The 16,726-nt window shown below is 46.1% G+C and overlaps 4 protein-coding genes across 6 annotated transcripts; 1 reads left to right on the top strand and 3 right to left on the bottom strand.

The window, feature by feature from the left end:
* The first annotated feature begins 2,330 nt into the window (after nt 1–2,330).
* Nucleotides 2,331–5,222, top strand: ttc36 (tetratricopeptide repeat domain 36). The gene is made up of 3 exons (XM_088939412.1): nt 2,331–2,485; nt 3,336–3,524; nt 4,593–5,222. The coding sequence occupies exons 1-3, from the start codon at nt 2,383–2,385 to the stop codon at nt 4,865–4,867; spliced, it is 567 nt and encodes a 188-aa protein (XP_088795538.1). The 5' UTR covers nt 2,331–2,382; the 3' UTR covers nt 4,868–5,222.
* Nucleotides 5,220–7,860, bottom strand: c1qb (complement C1q B chain). Its single transcript, XM_088939411.1, has 3 exons — nt 7,763–7,860; nt 7,052–7,229; nt 5,220–6,475 (listed from the first exon to the last, which is right to left on the bottom strand). Exons 2-3 carry the CDS (start codon nt 7,215–7,217, stop codon nt 5,937–5,939), a joined length of 705 nt encoding a protein of 234 aa, XP_088795537.1. The 5' UTR covers nt 7,218–7,229; nt 7,763–7,860; the 3' UTR covers nt 5,220–5,936.
* Nucleotides 7,861–8,393: 533 nt separating this feature from the next.
* Nucleotides 8,394–12,022, bottom strand: c1qc (complement C1q C chain). Of its 2 annotated transcripts, none has more exons than XM_088939409.1 (3): nt 11,902–12,022; nt 10,880–11,132; nt 8,394–9,885 (listed from the first exon to the last, which is right to left on the bottom strand). In XM_088939409.1, the coding sequence occupies exons 2-3, from the start codon at nt 11,037–11,039 to the stop codon at nt 9,329–9,331; spliced, it is 717 nt and encodes a 238-aa protein (XP_088795535.1). In that variant the 5' UTR covers nt 11,040–11,132; nt 11,902–12,022; the 3' UTR covers nt 8,394–9,328. The 2 variants fall into 2 exon arrangements, with proteins under 2 accessions (XP_088795535.1, XP_088795536.1); XM_088939410.1 differs by having other exon boundaries at nt 10,880–11,047; nt 11,902–12,021.
* A 1,420-nt stretch (nt 12,023–13,442) lies between these two features.
* Nucleotides 13,443–16,431, bottom strand: c1qa (complement C1q A chain). 2 transcript variants are annotated; one of them, XM_088939639.1, is made up of 3 exons: nt 16,321–16,431; nt 15,475–15,787; nt 13,443–14,627 (listed from the first exon to the last, which is right to left on the bottom strand). In XM_088939639.1, exons 2-3 carry the CDS (start codon nt 15,644–15,646, stop codon nt 14,038–14,040), a joined length of 762 nt encoding a protein of 253 aa, XP_088795765.1. In that variant the 5' UTR covers nt 15,647–15,787; nt 16,321–16,431; the 3' UTR covers nt 13,443–14,037. The 2 variants fall into 2 exon arrangements, with proteins under 2 accessions (XP_088795765.1, XP_088795764.1); XM_088939638.1 differs by having other exon boundaries at nt 15,475–15,648.
* Nucleotides 16,432–16,726: the final 295 nt, after the last annotated feature.

Here is a 16,726-nt window from a genome sequence, read left to right as displayed (position 1 = left end):
ACATTGACAGATTATACTTTTATTATCCAGATCGCTTGGTTTTCATGTACAGTAGTAACTCATGAAATACTTTGGTCATTCATTTTTTCCGGACAGTTTTTTATTATTTTGCCTGTTTCAAGACGATTTTTCAATGGCATAATAGAGTCTGAGAACTGAACGTTGTGGGTTAAACATGAAGTTACTCAGAGTTTAAAGTAGTGGGAAATAGGTTCACTCACTCTGTGTTGATTATCTTTGCAGATGTGTTGCGAAACTATAGAGAGAGAGAGAACAATCCAGGAGTGCCTGGCAATTACTTATAAGTAGAAAGAGTTGTATAAGGGGAGTCAAAGTGATTTTCACATATCTCCATATCCCAATATCCTGTACGCCTTGTATTGTCCATTATAAACTAAAGCTCAGGTCTCAGTGTGTTTTTGTCACTGCCACTGTCACAGAGCAGCAGCCTCGGTCGCCGTCATGCTGGCCCACCGGCAAGAAGGAAGAGAGAGAAGAGAGGACCGGCCCAAACAGACGCCCGCCCAGGCCGAGGCAGCCTCCTGCTGCTGCCTCACGAGGCACACCCAGCTGTGCCCAGGCAAGCAGTGAAGGCCCGAGCGAGGGTTAAAAAACTGGTAGAGACGACAATAATAAACGTCTAGATGCTGCCTTGATTCAGGTCAAACAGGGGTTAACCCCCCAAAACATTAAAGCCCTGACTTCTTTTGAGGCGGGATAAAAATAAAGGGCACACACACACACACACACACACACACACACACACACACACACACTCAAAAAGTCACCCGGTAGAGAAGAGCTGTGGCTCGTCAGGAGTCGATCACGCTGCGGTCGGTGTGCTGGGAGCCACATCAGGGGCTGTCCGGCCTCCTCAACGCCGGACAGCAAGACGAACGGCCTGCTCTCGGAGAACTGCCGCGTGTCCTTCGAGGATCACGGGGCTCGTCAGGACCCCAAACTGCAGGACAGTTCTGGATGCACATACAGTACCGGGCTGCTTATCTTCTCCACCTCCAACTCCCAAAACAGCACACAAACCGCAGACTGTACGCCCCTCAGACTTCCCTAAATCCTCCCTTGAGCCCATCTCCAGGTTCATCACAAACTTTGTCGAGCAGCAGGCTGAAACCGTCACGGTCCAAACGTTTTCTGCCTAAGGACCAAAAACGTGTGAGAGGCCCTACTCTTACCAAGACTTCCACAAGCACAATGACTGATCAACATGAAGAGTGCAGGGCAAACAGAAAACCCACCTTCAGAAAAATATCGAACTACCACTAGTACTGTGCACACCCTGTATATACCAAACAAAACTTGATTGCACCCTTGTGAGAATGTGAAATTCTAAACCCTTCACCAATTAAGCAATAATTCTATATTAAAACTTTAGTCCCCCACTAATTATTTACAAAGATAAGCATTCATATAGCTACCTCTAGTGGCATGTCAGCTGTACCTGTAGTTGACTCTTAGAACTGATGAAACACACTGTGACAGGTCTGCTTTCCCCAGAGTCTCAGAGTAGTGTCCGACTTGACTAGGAGAAATACTGCCCAAAGTATCAAAACTCCGCTTCTACTTTCAAAGGATAACAATTGTTAACAAAGATCAAAAGGAAAAAAAAAGTCTTTAAAATCGAAATGTACATATAAACTATGATATTAGCAAGGATGCTTAGCCTTGTAACTATAATAACTATAATCTGTAATCGGAAATTGATTCTTACTCAGTGTGTTTGTTAAAGCTCGGAGTCTATCGATAACATTTCTGCCAAAGAAAATACAGCAATGTTTCATGTTGAGTGAACTGAAAAAGTATATAACAAACTTAAATTTAAGATAAAACACTAAATAAATAGTATGTAAGTTCACGAACATGCTTTTATTTAAATATAAAGTTAAAGAGACGTTAAATGTATTGTTTTATTAGTGTGCTGCAATAATTCATATGGGGCATCTATGAACTACAAATAAACAGAAGGACAACCTTTCCTTTTCAGAAGCACACATAAAGACTGTTGTAAGTCACCTGTCCTCTTGCTGTCTGCATGGAAAAATACACCAATGTTTTAAGACAATATTTCAAGACAGTTACGCAGACTCTGGTGTAATTCTGCAGGATGGTGTTCTTAGCAGCTGCTCCACTGGAGCAGTTTGTGTAACAGCCCTGAGGCTGGCTGTGCAGCAGTAAGCAGGAACAGATGTGAGCTCCCAGGAGCTATTCCAAAGTCCACGTGCCACAGCTCCACCCCCTCCCTGATTGGTTGGAGGAATATTGAGAGAGGTGGGCAAACTTTTAGCCTCTGCTGAAATCAAAGTTCTCACATTTTGTGTCTTACATGTTCTACGATCCACTGGATTCCATCTGCGATTGTAATTAATGGCCACTGCCAATGACAAGGCTGTCCTGGAGGCTATATTCAGTCCTGCCAGCCCTTTTGGAGACTTGCCTTGCTTAAACGAGGAAGAGCTGAAGGATGATGGTAAAATTAATCTTTATTTGTGATTTTCCTTTAAGACTATTACCATTTTATTCAGTTATTCCTCTACAAGGATAGATCACGCACGGTGTATTTCTGAAGATTTTTATTCAATAGAATTTGATGTGCAAAATGTTCAATGCTGTCACAAACAATACTTCTGAAATTCCTTTCCATGCTATGCTTTTCTTTATTTCTGTCATTCTGGGTCTCTCATTAAGTTTCTGTCAGTTCAGTTATCAGTTAAAAACTTTCAATAATCAGAAAAATGTTTTCAAAATCTGAAAACCACACACAAAAGAACAAATTAATTAGGATACTGAGCACAATAGTACATTTTTGTTCTGGTTTTAATTTTGCCCCACTTCCTCATCATCTGTCCTGAAAACCTCTCAGTTAAATCACCTCTCCTTCATCTGCCACATTTATCTCACAGCTTCCTTCAGCCTCTTTTTTCATAGCGTGACCTTGCCTGCTCTCCTTCTAGCAACAAACTTAACAGCTTCATGAGCTTCTCAATAGCAGACTGGTTAGATGAGCTAAATGGCCTCTTTACGTTTGCTGACTTTCTCATATTACACTGTATCTCCTCCTGTTATTTCTCTCAATCCACCCTTCATCATCACTTTTGATGTTTGCTCACGTCAAGCAGGATGTTCGTAGCCTCTTTTCTCTCAAAGCAGGGGAGAGTAGCAGCTCTGCTGGGCATCTTGTTTTGCTCCAGAGCCGTGCGTGTTGAATGAAATGGCAGCACCCTTTTTCTCCACCCTGGGACTGACCTCCAGTTTCCCCCCCAGGCCCTGTCACTCTCCTCTGTCCCACTCAGACCGGCTCTCTCTGTCTCCTCCTGCAGACGAACGCTTCGATGCGGAGCCCCTGGCGCGGGTGCGAGGGCTGGAGTGGCAGGGGGTGTCGGCGGCGGAGCGCGGGGATCTGGGCGCCGCGCTGGAGCTCTTCGACCAGGCCATCGCGCTGCTGCCCCTGAGATCCTCGGCTTATAACAACCGCGCCCAGGCCCGACGGATCCAGGGGGACACCGCCGGTACTGCCGTCTTGCACAGTCTCACGTCTAGTGTCTGAGAGCAGGAGACCCCAGCCTCCACCAGCAGAGGGTGTCTTTGCATACATTTGGCCTTTTTGACACACATCAGCCCCAGCAACAAACTGCTTCACAGCTGCTGGATCCCCAGTATAACACTGACCACCAGCTGAAAAACTCACACATGAAAAACTCAGAACTGAACGCACCAGGTTCCAGGTCTAAGATTGTACAGAAATGGTAAAGAATGAGGAGCAGGTACCTCTGATTTTTACCGTTCATGTTGGAGGATTAGGTGAGCTCTGTCTCTTACAGCAAATCAGCACTAGAACACTACAGAAATTATGTGGTATAAATGTTTCTTTAAATGATCTAGGCGAAAGCATAGTCAAGAAAATATGCAGAGACGCACTAGGATGGCTGATCACTAGGGGGAGCCACATCAATGCTTATAAGAGCAGACAGACTCTAAAATTGTTGGCTAAACTTGTAGGAAATTCAGGCTTATGTCCTATTATTTTCCTTGTTAGTTTAAATTAAATTCTGCCCTACAGAGTTGCAATCTGAGACGTGCCTCACATAAGCATAAGCACGGGACTTTTACATTTTAGAAGGTAGTTCTTTATGCAAGCAATCACAAGTGTGTGAAACAATAATATGTTGAGTGATATTGCTGTATGACTCTGGGGGATCCAGGAATCATCCCTGCTCTCCAGATCTAGAAGTGACAGGAGCGGTTCAGTCAGGATCCACGAGCACCTAGTTTCCAGTGAGACTAATGATCCGAGCAGAATCCTATTGCAGTCTAACCTCCCCCTTTATTCACATGTATCAGGCTATCACATGCTTGTTCTGGAGGGCTGGTATACCTACAGGCCTTCTGCCCAGCTGTACCCTAATCAGTTCACCAGTATCTCTCTGTTTCACTTGACCCAGCTCTTTGTTTTTCCGCGGGTTTAAAAAGACCTGGTGTGTGCAGAGCCACACTGGGCAGCCGTTCACAGAGGACTGGATTAACCCCTTGATCCTGTGTTTCCCCCTGCTCCCCGTTTCCTGCTCTTCCTCCCGCAGGAGCGCGGGAGGATCTGGACCGCGCCGTCTCTCTGAGCGGGGCCGCCGGGCGCGCGGGGTGCCAGGCTCTGGTTCAGAGGGGGCTGCTGCACAGGCTGGCGGGGCGCGACAAGGAGGCTGCAGAGGACTTCCAGAGGGCGGCCGCCCTGGGCAGCCCCTTCGCCAGGCAGCAGGCCGTGCTCCTCAATCCCTACGCTGCCCTGTGCAACCGCATGCTGGCGCAGGTCATCCGCAAACTGCGCAACCCCGACGCAGCCGAATCGCAGGCCGTGTAGGGCCAGGACAAAGATGGCCGAGACCTTCATCAACACTACAAACGACAGGAAGACGTTCAACCCATCTAGCCCATCGATGCAAAGATCAACATGGCTGGGTAGCTTGTTCCATGCTCCCATTACTCTTTGGGTAAAGACATGCCTCCTGTTCTTGGTTTTAAATCTTCTGTACTACAGCTTCCTCTTGTGCCCTCTGGTTTGTGTTTCTACCATGGTGGTGGGAGTTGATGAAGGTCACGGCTCTTGAGTGCAAGACAGACACACCTCTTCGGGATGGTGAACTGTGTGTAACTCCAGGCGTAAAAGGATTATGGGGGGGTTCAAGGCACAGTGAATAAACTTCTCACGATAAGCAGAGATTTGTGTCCTTTTTATTTGTATTTCAATGTTTCGTAAAGAAGCAGGGCTGTTAAACAACTTCAACAGAGCAAAACTGTACACATTTCACACAATATTTACCTTTAAGTATGTATCCAAACGTCAAAAGTTATTAACTTCTATATTTAAAAGTTATATTTAACTTTATTTCAGTTGAATAAAGGTTCCCTTTGTTAGTTTTCACTTGTTTGCATTCCCATCATACAAGTGGTGTAAATCAGATTTTCATGTACCGGTAATTGTTTTGCATTTTGACATGCTAATAAATACACAGTGTTGTCATTTACTTGCAAAAGCATGTCTTTGCAGCTGAAACTCTAATTCTCTATGCACGCATTTTCTCTAACAATGCCAATCTAGACAAAAAAGTTTAGTAAACACAGTATGAAATATTGTTTTAGGACTGAGATTACGGTGTGGATTAAAAAACAGATGGCTTGAACAGAGAGCAAAGCAGGCACAGTGTGTTTCACCTTGTCTTTTCACCAAAGATGGACACATTCCTGGTTCCTTTTTGAAAACAAAATGAATCTACTTAACCTACTTTATGATGCATCCATCAGAAAGATAATCTGCAGCCCCATGGCACAAGAGGAACAAGAGCAGAGTGAAAGAGTTGTTAATGTGACAGTCTGCAGGTTTTCGGGGCAGTTTCCAACACCTTTGTTTCCACGGAGGGTGGGGGGCCCCGCTATTTCATGGGGAAAAGCAGAAAGCCTGTAAAGATACTGTCAGCTCCATCCGAACCCAGGACAGAATTCTTCTCGGTGGGCTGCAGGGAGACGACGTCGCCCTTGTCCAGCTGGAGCACCACGGAGCCCGAGGTCACCAGGTAGCCCTGGTACACGGAGTCGCAGAAGACCACCACCCTGTCAGCGCCCTTGTGGATGCCGACGCAGACGGGCCCCCGCGCGGTGACGTGGTAGGTGAAATAGTACGTGCCCTTCACCTCGCAGGTGAACCTGCCCCCCAGCAGGGGGTCCCCAGCAAGGTTGGCCCTCTCGAACCGGATGGGCTGATAGCTCCTCGGCGGCATGTTGGAGGTCTTGCCGAAGGAGAAAACCGACTTCTCCGTGGTGTTGATGGCCACGGGGGACCCCATCGCCCCCTTGGGGCCCGCTGGCCCCGGCAGCCCCTGTTCCCCGGGGTCCCCCTGCAGGCCAGCCCTCCCTGGGCTCCCCATGGGACCCGGCTCCCCCTTCTGTCCCTTCACAAGGCGCCCGTCATCACCTGTGCAAGTGCGACATGGCAGAGATGCTGAATCCTGTTCTGTAGAAGACAGCCCTGCCACGGGCCTCGGATTCAAACAGAAATCATAGAGATGAGATCGATAATTACTAATGGAAATTCAATTATTATTATGAGACAAAAGAATAGCATCTGGCATAATAAATAATTAGGGGAGAGTAAAAGAATGAGAAGAATTCGCCTGGGGCAGCCGCAAGCTCTCGCGAGATCAAGGTTTCCTTGAAAACATTTGCTGAGCCAGTCTTGAGCTGAGAAACGATCGAAGAGGGATATCAGGAATGTGTAAGAAAAAGTAGCTTTCCAAGAGCATGGATATCGCTTGAGCATTCATTGCAATTGCATCAAGGAGGGACGGAGAAGGCAAATTCTTCTCGTACCTCTGCTGCATACTGCTGAATTCCCCCCGGCTTGTGCTCTTTTCCTCTGCCCTCACATTTACTCCTTATACTTCTGCTGCAGCACAACCGTTCTTGAGGGAGAGCGATCTTATTAGAGCGTGGCAACATTAGCCATTGCCCGCATTACAATTCATTACAACTGCTGCTCTGCCTCAGGTACCTTTTTCTCCCTTCTCCCCTGGGACCCCATCTTTCCCATGGGCGCCGTGAGCTCCTGGCTTTCCCGGGATTCCGGGATAGCCGCGGTATTTGCTGCAGGTGTCTGCCGCTGATAACGTCACGGTGGAGGTCAGGACGATGACCAGGACCACTGCCTTACATGCCATGATGTCGCAGGCCTGGGCGAGAAGCGGAAATCAACCTGGGTCTCGGGCTGTAAAACTCTTCCTTCCAGTCCGCGCAAAAAGAACACAAGAGCTGAGAGAACAGGATCCCGACTCCTACTGATCAGAGTTCAAAGTGCTTTTTCAGCAACAAACGTCTAAGGAAAATGGATCAATAAAAATCTAGATCTCAAAAACTGAAGCATTAAGATTTGTGTTCTTTTACAAACTGGAAATGTTGATGAGGCTACTAGCTGACAGAAACCTGCTTTCTCTCAGGGGCCAATGAAGTCGTTTTAACTCCATGGCAGTGCACAGATTTCTGTTAGAAAAGAGAATGACATACTGTAACAAAAAGGACAAAAAGAAACAAGAAAGGCATGACCTTTTTCCTTACATAGATTATGCCACCTTACAAAATCAATGTAAGAATCATCTTTTAAGTAATAATGGAACGGGTAATTACAAATTAATTAAACCCCTCAGCTGGATGCCTTTTGTATCACTAATAAATGATTTAATTAAATTTGGCATGATATGTACTGTACCTTTGCCTATCGTCCTCTTCTTCAGTGTGCGTGCAGCGATGCGCGAGAGGGGTTTCGTCTGTCAGGGTCCTCTTGAAGACGTGCTCAGGACAAATAAAGATCTAAAAACACAGAAGTGGAGAACAAGCTTGTTCATTTGAGGAAGTGAATGGAAAAAAAGCGATAATGAAGGCACAGCCAAGTGTCTCCATGTGCAGGGGACACCAAAGAGTTCTTGCACGTTTTTGCCTCTTGAAGCAATTTTCACATCCCTTTATTTTAAAAAGATGTGGTTCCAGATGTTGGATTGTATCCAGATATTTCTTCACAGATCTAAACTCTGAAATAGTTGGCACTTGTGTGTGTGTGTGTGTGAGAGAGAGAGATTGTGTGTATATATAAAAATGACATCACTCGTTTTGGACAGTTATAACTAGTTTGCTAGCGATGACCAGTCACATCTTCTCCAGACAATCACATAACAAATGCTTGAGTACTGCATTGGTATTTTATTTCTGATCTGGGGGCTAGTCGCTATACAGATTTATCCACTTACAGGTAGCAATTTAGAAAAAAACAAAAAGCAGCTGTTTCCTCTCATTTCTACACAGTTCAAATTCTTAGACCATACAAAAAGAAACAGGAATCCAAGACAGTGTAAAAAGATTGCTTTTATTGCTCTGATGAATCCAAGACTAAGAAATAATTCTGTAATTGCATCCACTTTTTAAGATAGAAATAATACATTTTGCAGTGGGTGCATCAAAGCACAGCACACTACTGAATACCAAAAAATCCATTGCCCATTGCTCAGATAAGCCTTATAGCAACTCACATTTGCAGAACCCTTTACAACACAGACAAAGATTTCAAAGTTTTCTTTCAATAAAGCTCCAGTGACCATTCCTAAGTGCAAGAGGGATAGTGGCAGCGGCTTTGCATCAGGAGGCTGCACAGCTCAATCACAGACCAGTTTGACAACAAAAGGGAGTAGATTCTAGGTACACATGGCAATAAACGACCAATCTCAACATTCTGTTAATAAGGAAACAAAACAATGACATTGTAAGGTGTAAACCTTGTACAATCATAGCTCAAGAGTCCCTCCTAGTTCACAGCTTTCATTTTGATTCTGGGATATTTTTTCCCTTTTCAATAAAAGCAATCTGAACTTTGAGCACAGCACACTTAGTCCCAGACTATAAGATGAAATGAACCTAGATGTGTTTTTGTGTGACCTTACACAAGTCCTTGTGCGGTTCTTCATCCAAAGAGCCTGGCTGATGGGGGTTGTGAGTAAGACCTGCTTCAGTGCTGTACTAGCACAAAGGAAACCATGCAAAGGTTTTGCTTATTTTACTTATGCTGGCTGTTGGCTTTGCTTGTTAAAGAGCTCGTAGGGGACATGATCTTCACGTATGCATAAAACATCACCACCCTGAATTGTCAGAGCATGCACATGCTGTATTCGTAAGAAGAATGTGATTAAGAAAGAAACAGTTTAGGAAACAGGAAAAGGAACATGGATCAGAAACCAGGTCCCTGAATACACGCAGGGGCGCTGTGCATCATGGACGGGTGCTGCTTTCATTCGGGGTACAGCAGGAACCCAGAGAAGACGCTCTCTTTCCCCGCTGTCCCAACCATTTGGTTGTACAAGGTGGTCTCCAGCCACACCTCCTCGTCTTTCCGGAGCCTCACGGCCAGCCCGCCCGAGTTCACCTGGTATGTGTTGATCTTGTGGTCGCAGAAGCTGGCCATCTTCTTGCCCGCCGCCATCAGGTTGACACAGAGGTGGTCTTTGGAGGAGGCGTGGTATACGAAGTAATAGGTGCCGGGGATCCTGCAGCGGAACTTGCCCGTCTGGGTGTCGAAGTGCCCGTTGATGTTGGTGATGACCGTGGTGAAGAGGACGGGTTCCCCTTCTCTGGGGGGGTGAGTCGTGCGGCGTGTGACGCTGAAGGCTGACTGCAGGGCCAGATCGTAGTAGCCGGACTTCCCCTTCTCTCCCGGCTCGCCAGGAGGGCCGAAAGCACCCTGTGGGCCCTTTGGCCCCGTGCGGCCAATCTTCCCAGGTACCCCCTGGGGCCCCGGCTCTCCTTTCTGTCCCTTCTCACCCACCAGCCCGGGCTGGAGCGGCTCACCTGAGACACAGAAGAGCAGTGAGCACACCGCGTACCCTCCCCTTGTCCTGCCACGCTGTTCGAATTAGTTGGAACAATGCAGAAACCTGCCGTTTTCAATGATCGCTTGCACACAGCACGTCACCGAGAGCAGTGAAAAGCACAAACTGGCAGCTTTAGAATATTCCAGCTGTGCTCAGAGACATTCTTTTCTTTTTGCTTGTGAAACAATATTTATTTTTTCATTTTCCACAAACACAACTAAACAACTCAACACCTGTGTCATCCTCTGTTGTCCTGATAATCAGACAGATAATCCAGGCATACCATGCAATAAGGCTTTGACCAGATCAATAGCTGTAATCAAGGCCTTCACCTTTATCATTTGGCCATTTGTCACCCTGCGTCTGAGCAGCAGAGCTCCATATGAATAATGACAAGACAGACCAGGGTCCTAGGAGACCAGGGGCAGAGAGCTGGCGTCTCCCAAAAGAGAACCTGCAGGTGTTTAGTCTCCTTCTGCGGGAAGACTGGAGTTAACATTCACCCAGAATAAAGCAAAGCAGAAGAAACCAACTTTCTGAAACTTAACCGTATCTGGACACATGCAGATTATGAATAAAACACATAAGCACAGGAAGCTGATCTCTTTTTTACCCCTGAAATCGATTGAATTATGAATAGAGAGGTATTTTATATACAGATGAATTTTCTCTCCAGTGATCACCACAGGCACACGCTGCACAATGGGGAAACAAGACCCTTTATCTCTTATTTCTCAAAAGTGGAGAAGAAAAGGGGAAAATACTGTACCTGTGAGGAGTTTTTACATCACAGGAAACGGGAGAGTGAGATAATGAAAGTGTGCAGTCTTCTGCTATTTTCATAAACATTCGCACTAAACACCATACTGGAATTAAGTATATGCGTGGGCTGAAACACAATATTCAACGTCTCAGGGGGACACGACACAAATTAAATCTTTCAAGTCCGGGTGGAGACTCTTGGTCCTCACCTGGTGCTCCTTTCTCTCCCTTTTCCCCATCTCGTCCGTCCCGGCCTGGCATCCCAGGAATTCCTGGCAGTCCAGGGGTCCCGGGCTGGGTGGGGCAGGTGTCGGATAAGACCAGAGGTGAGAGAGCCAGGGCAACGAGCCCTACCCAGAGAGCCGGCATCGCTGGAGCTGTATCGGCACAAGCACACAGCAGCGTGTGCGTTTAAAACCCTCTGGCAACAGACGAGGGCAAATGTGTGGAGAGCACCCGGTCCTGAAACATGAAGAGACATGCTGGAGGTTTTACAACCTGTACTCTCTATCTGTGTCTCGATGACTGCTTTCTGCTCTGCTATCCATTTCATTGCATCTCTATATTAATTGCATTTTCAAGTGCTCTCTAGTTGTTGCATTTCATGATTTCATCAGCTATGCAAACTTGTATTACGGTGGTATTACTGTATTACTCATGGCTCACTCCGGTACTCTTCTTTAAAAGAAACGTGTTTCCATACACTGTAATAACGTCTGATGTGCTGCTTGTTATAAACTCTTGATGCTTATTACTGACCCTTGTTAATCATCACTGAAAAAGGAATCAGTCAAGCAATAGCAATACATTTAAAGCACCCACATTTCAGTTAAAAACTAACGATTCCAATCCATGAGTCTTCTTCATTTTCACTGTGACTTTTTGGGTTTTTTCAGTTTCTTCAGCTTCAAACAATTAATAAACGGAAAAATACTTAAAAAAAAAAGAAATTACAACCTGACGCACACCAATCCAAATCAACCTCTGCAAAGTAAAATGTTCTGCTATATAACTTAGTGGAGCCAGATTTTTTTCAAAACAAGTTTCAATGAGTACGCACTGAAAACTCTTATTTTTATGAATGAAAGCAGACATCAAATTTAGCTTCTAAGCAAGACGTACTGTACGCCTGTAATAAACCTTCCAGCCCTCCAGCTAATCCCAAACCTCGAGATCTATGAAAAGTGCTGATATGACCTGAGCAATCCGAGAGTTTTAATGCTTGACTTACGTTCGGATCGCGCTGGCGTCTGTGTCCAGGTGTGATGGTATTGAGCACTGAGACAATTCCGTGGCGAAGTGGCACAGCGTCAGTTCGCGAGTCTCATCTGCTGGCTGGCTGCTCAAAGAGGAAGTCGAGAAAGGAAAGGAGCTGGAATGGAGCCCTGCCAAACCACACAAAGTGCCGTCTGAGTGTTTTGCAGCCTCTGTAGGTTTCACATCTGCATTTCAAAACATTTCTTCACGTGCAGCAATATTTCTATTTTTCTCTACCTTTGCAAAGACTGCTTTTTTTTTCCATGTGCTTGGAAGCAGGAATCGCATGGGACCCAAAATCAGGGGGTGCTTTCCAAAACAAAATGCGACCTGTGTTTTACCTGGACCTCTAAACAAACATTGGTTCATTCAGTAGCGATGGGCAGCTCTCTACTCGAGCCACAACAGTGTTCATTCGGATTTCCACGGCAAGCAGCAAACTGAATGGGATGCCAGTCCACTGTCGACACTGGCCCCCAGTCACACCGCTGGGAGGACTGAATGGGTCAAGCAGCTCCCTCAAGCTACCGTACTGTACGACAGTACTGAGCCCACACCCGCCATCCGTCCAGGGACTTACTGTACCTACTACACTACGTTGCTCTCGTATAATAGCATAAAAAGCAGAAAAAGAAAAAAGATGGAGCTGTTCATCTGAGATACGTTACGATTTTTCAGAGTTCACTTTCGAACAGTGGTATTTTTTTCCTTTCGTGCTATGTTTCTGTGTTAGAATTGTTGCAATACTTACAAATGACCCCAACCTTGTAAGTGCTTTGAGGTGGAGATTACTTCTAAGGGAATCTGCATGAACTGAGGCAAAGAAATTGTTTTGCAAAATGCTATTTTGCAAAGATCCTTAGTTGGGATTGATATAAGCTTTAGGGAATGGCAAATTCCCAAAATTCATTTCAAGAGTAGGGGTCTCCAGCCCAGGTCCTGGGCCTGGTGTCTTCTGATTCTTGCTCCCTCTGAGCTCTCACTTACAGTACATAGTTTCTTGTTTTTTTTTTTAAGTCAAAGTCATAACTGCAACAGTTCCGTCCAGGCTCTGAGGTGTTACATATTTTACCACACATTTAATAAGGTGAATATACTATCAGCTGTCAACAAAAAAAACATAAGAAAAAGCCTTCACCCATCTTTCACATCCATCTCTTTAAAAACGTCTTCCTTCCAATTCAGAGCTGCAGGGGTGCTGGAGCCTGTCCCAACAAGCAATGGGTACAAGGTGTGGTACACCCTGGGCTATAGCAAGGCAGACACACACACTCACAACAGGACCAATTATCTCAGCAGCTAAATAACCTACTTACCTACCGGTAAGTTATTGGACTGTGCTAGGAATTCAGAGCACCTGGAGGAAATCCACATGAGCACAGCGAGAACATGCAACCTCCATGCAGACAGCCCCCCAGGTCTAGAATTAAACCCAGACACAGGGCCACAGGATTCCTCCATCCTATGATTTGATCTTCTTAACAACCAGAAATATTGCACACAAAACACAGGAGCTTTAGTCTTTTATTTTTATTGTGGTCATAAAAAAAAATCTCGTGCTGGCAATTCTAAAATACAAGCAATGTTAAGTTCTGAGAGAAAACACAAGGAGCTTTGTTAACAAAGTGTACAAATGATGAGAAGCAGATTATTTAACATCTGTCAGATGAAGGGCACTGCTTTGTCTTTTATCTGTAAAAACAAGTTATCATAAAATCAGATAAAGCTCCCACACAAAACAAACAAGGTTACAGCTGTCAAACCCTCTGGGAGAACTTCGAAGACTCAACGTGATTAACGTTTTCCTCACTCGTGGTGATAAAAGGTTGTGTGTTGTGTTTCAATGGGCCGTCTTATTTGGCAGAACAGGTAGATGTCTTCCCCTGGGCTTCCGACAGCGATGCTGGAATCAGAACCGAGAGACAACAACGGCTGGCATCCATCAACCAGAGCGTGCAGGTCTCCTGAAGGGGAGAAGTACTAGGCGATCTCTTGTGGAATTCATCGAAGGGCTTAGAAAAAGCAGAATAGCACAGAGGCAGACAGATTTTATAAGATAAAATACATAAAGCACAGATCCAACAACAGGGATCACAGCTTCTGCCAGCTACTAGGATGTGGAAAAGATCAGGAAGCCGCTGAAGATGCTGGGTGAATCCGGGGCGATGTTGTTAAAGGCGACGTTTTGCTCTCTGACTGCCTCCACCCAGACCTCCTGATTTCTCTTGAGCTGCAGCACCACGCCCCCTGACAGCACCTGGGCCTGACCGCCGGAGTTGTAATCGCAGAAGCCCAGCCTCTCCCCGTCCTGCACGACGAGGGCGCTGCTTCTCAGGGCCAGGCAGAGGTCCCCCGAGGACACCGCGTGGAAGACAAAGTAGTACACGCCGTCGACAGAGCACTTGAAGCGCCCTGTGGCTCCGCTGTAGTCGTTGTTGACGTTGCTGATGACGTTGTCGAAGACGATGGGCGAGCCCGTCCGCGGGAGCCCAGGCACGGTGCGGGTCGCGGAGAAGGCCGAGCGGTCCAGCTCGACAGAACTGCTTGCGTCAGCCTTGGGTCCGGGCGGGCCGGGGCGTCCCCCAGGCCCCAGGTCTCCCAGGTCGCCCCTGTACCCCTTAGGCCCCATGAGGCCTGGAGGTCCCCTGTCTCCCTGGCTGCCCTTGCTGCCCGTCACCGTGGAGAGGTCACTCTGAGGCGCTGGGGAGAGAGAGGGGCCAGAGCACCACTGCGTGATTCAACAAGAAGCTCGTGGTGTGGCTTCAGCACGAGCAGCAGAGCTCCATCACAAACACAAACCACCCTGGATACGATGTTCTTCATCCTTTTGGTTTTTTGCTTTGATTGTGTGGAGTAGGTTGTGTATATAGTGCATTAACCGCTACTTCACCACTGCAGTCTTTAAGTAAGTGCCTGTGAACCATGAAAATGTTCATGTTTCATAAGCACCATTAATATGAGAAGATGAGGAGCAAGCAGTCACTTATTTGTGGATGCTGTTTTTCTGCAGTATCAGTGCATTAAAACACCTTGAAGGAGATGCGTGACTCTGTCCTTGTAAACCACTTTAGATTAGAATCCCCCAGGGGTTGCATTAATGCAGCTGCATGAGCAACACACGGTCACTTATGTCATTATGTCAACACAACGCACGGTCACTTATGTCATTAAAGAATGTGTCTCAATCAGAGCACTGGGCTGAAAATCGACGGGGCTGTTCTGTAAGGAGCTGCGAGAGCCACTAGAGAGATTTGTTCCGCCATTTCGGATGGCCAAAGCAATGGAAATAAAATCAATTCGTTCAACAATATCTGCGCTTCTTTCAGGAAGAAGCCAGTGGCAGGAGAACTGCTTTTGACGGCTTTGGAGGATTTTGCATAGCGACGCCAAGGCTGTAAAAGCAAAGGGGTGTTGGAAAACACTTTCAGAATATTGCCTTTATATCTTCTTTCTATATTCAGGAATTTTAGTGTGCCTTTTTGCAGGGCAGTTTCGTATGAGAAGATTCATGTTTAATAAAAGCCACAGGCTGTTGCACCTTGCATACCTGGCTCTCCTTTCTGTCCCTTCTGTCCCGGGCGGGCATCTCGTCCTGGGGTCCCCGGCTCACCCGCTGTCCCATCGTGAACCCGACAGCCGTCCTGCTCCTGGCACAGCCCCGAGAGCAGCAGCACAGCCAGCCACACCAGCACCAGCCCCGCCGGAGAGCAGCGGGACATGACTGCAAGGATGCAGAGAGAGGCCAGTCAGACAGTCGCTGCACCAGCGGTGATCACTCTGGGAACACACCAGCCTGAACCAGCCCTCCTCGCTCGCAGGCCAGGGGTCCAAAACCGTTGTACCACTGCAACACTATCATTCTCCTCGAACAAAACAAACGGCTCCGGGTAAGCGCACACGTACAGTATTTGTTGTGCAGCTTTGAAAATGACAGAAATATTCTTCACCTCTAAAGAGCTTCTTTGTCAGTTTCAACAAAAATCCCAGCAATACAGCAGATCTCTACTCTCTCTTAGGGGTACTTTTATTCAGGAAATAAGCTTTCAATCCCTGGTTACAAGGTTTATAATCTATAATCGGCCACAAAAGAACTCGGTTCTTAATAATGATATTGCAAAAGAAACAATATTATTAAAGGATATTAATATTTTAACTAAATGATTCTGATCTCGTTTTAATACACTGAAAAACTTCATTATGAGCCCTAAGCAGTGGCATTCTAGTCTTAATTAACTGTACAGTTTTACTATCAACAGTACAATCCAACCTTAACGTAAGCACTCTGATCGAGCACAGCATTATTATAATAAAAAAAACACTCGTTGGCTGTCAAATGTTAATATTATCCAGCAGTTATAAGAGAAAACAATATGAAATAAGGGGCAAGACTCACCAGGTCCGATCTTCGCTTGCAAAGCAGAGAGAGAAATTGGTGACTGATTTTCTGTGATCCAGAAAAAGGGGAAGACAAGAACCACAATCCTCTGAGGACTAAGAATAAATGGACGTTTGGGACAAAATTGTCGACATGACAAGTTTCATTTCTCTTGCATATTTATATTAAAACATATGCAACATGAAGGGCCATGGTTGTGAAACCTTTTTGAGATTGGAGCAGACATCTGGAGCCAGAAAAAAGGCTAACAAAGTTTACTCATATCAAAAACACGAAGCTTAGCAGAGACTGAAACTCCCTGACCGCTATCTTTGGGTCATCAGTACAAGGAACATGTCCACCCATTTTCTAACCACTTCTGATTCAAGGTTGTGTACGCCAGTCCATCACACCAGGGCACACA

This window comes from Atractosteus spatula, chromosome 22 (genome assembly GCF_055471065.1).
Source record: "Atractosteus spatula isolate fAtrSpa1 chromosome 22, fAtrSpa1.hap1, whole genome shotgun sequence".
Taxonomy (NCBI): Eukaryota; Metazoa; Chordata; class Actinopteri; order Semionotiformes; family Lepisosteidae; genus Atractosteus; species Atractosteus spatula.
The sequence above is the reverse complement of the archived record's forward strand: the minus strand, read 5'-3'. Positions and strand labels throughout refer to the sequence as shown.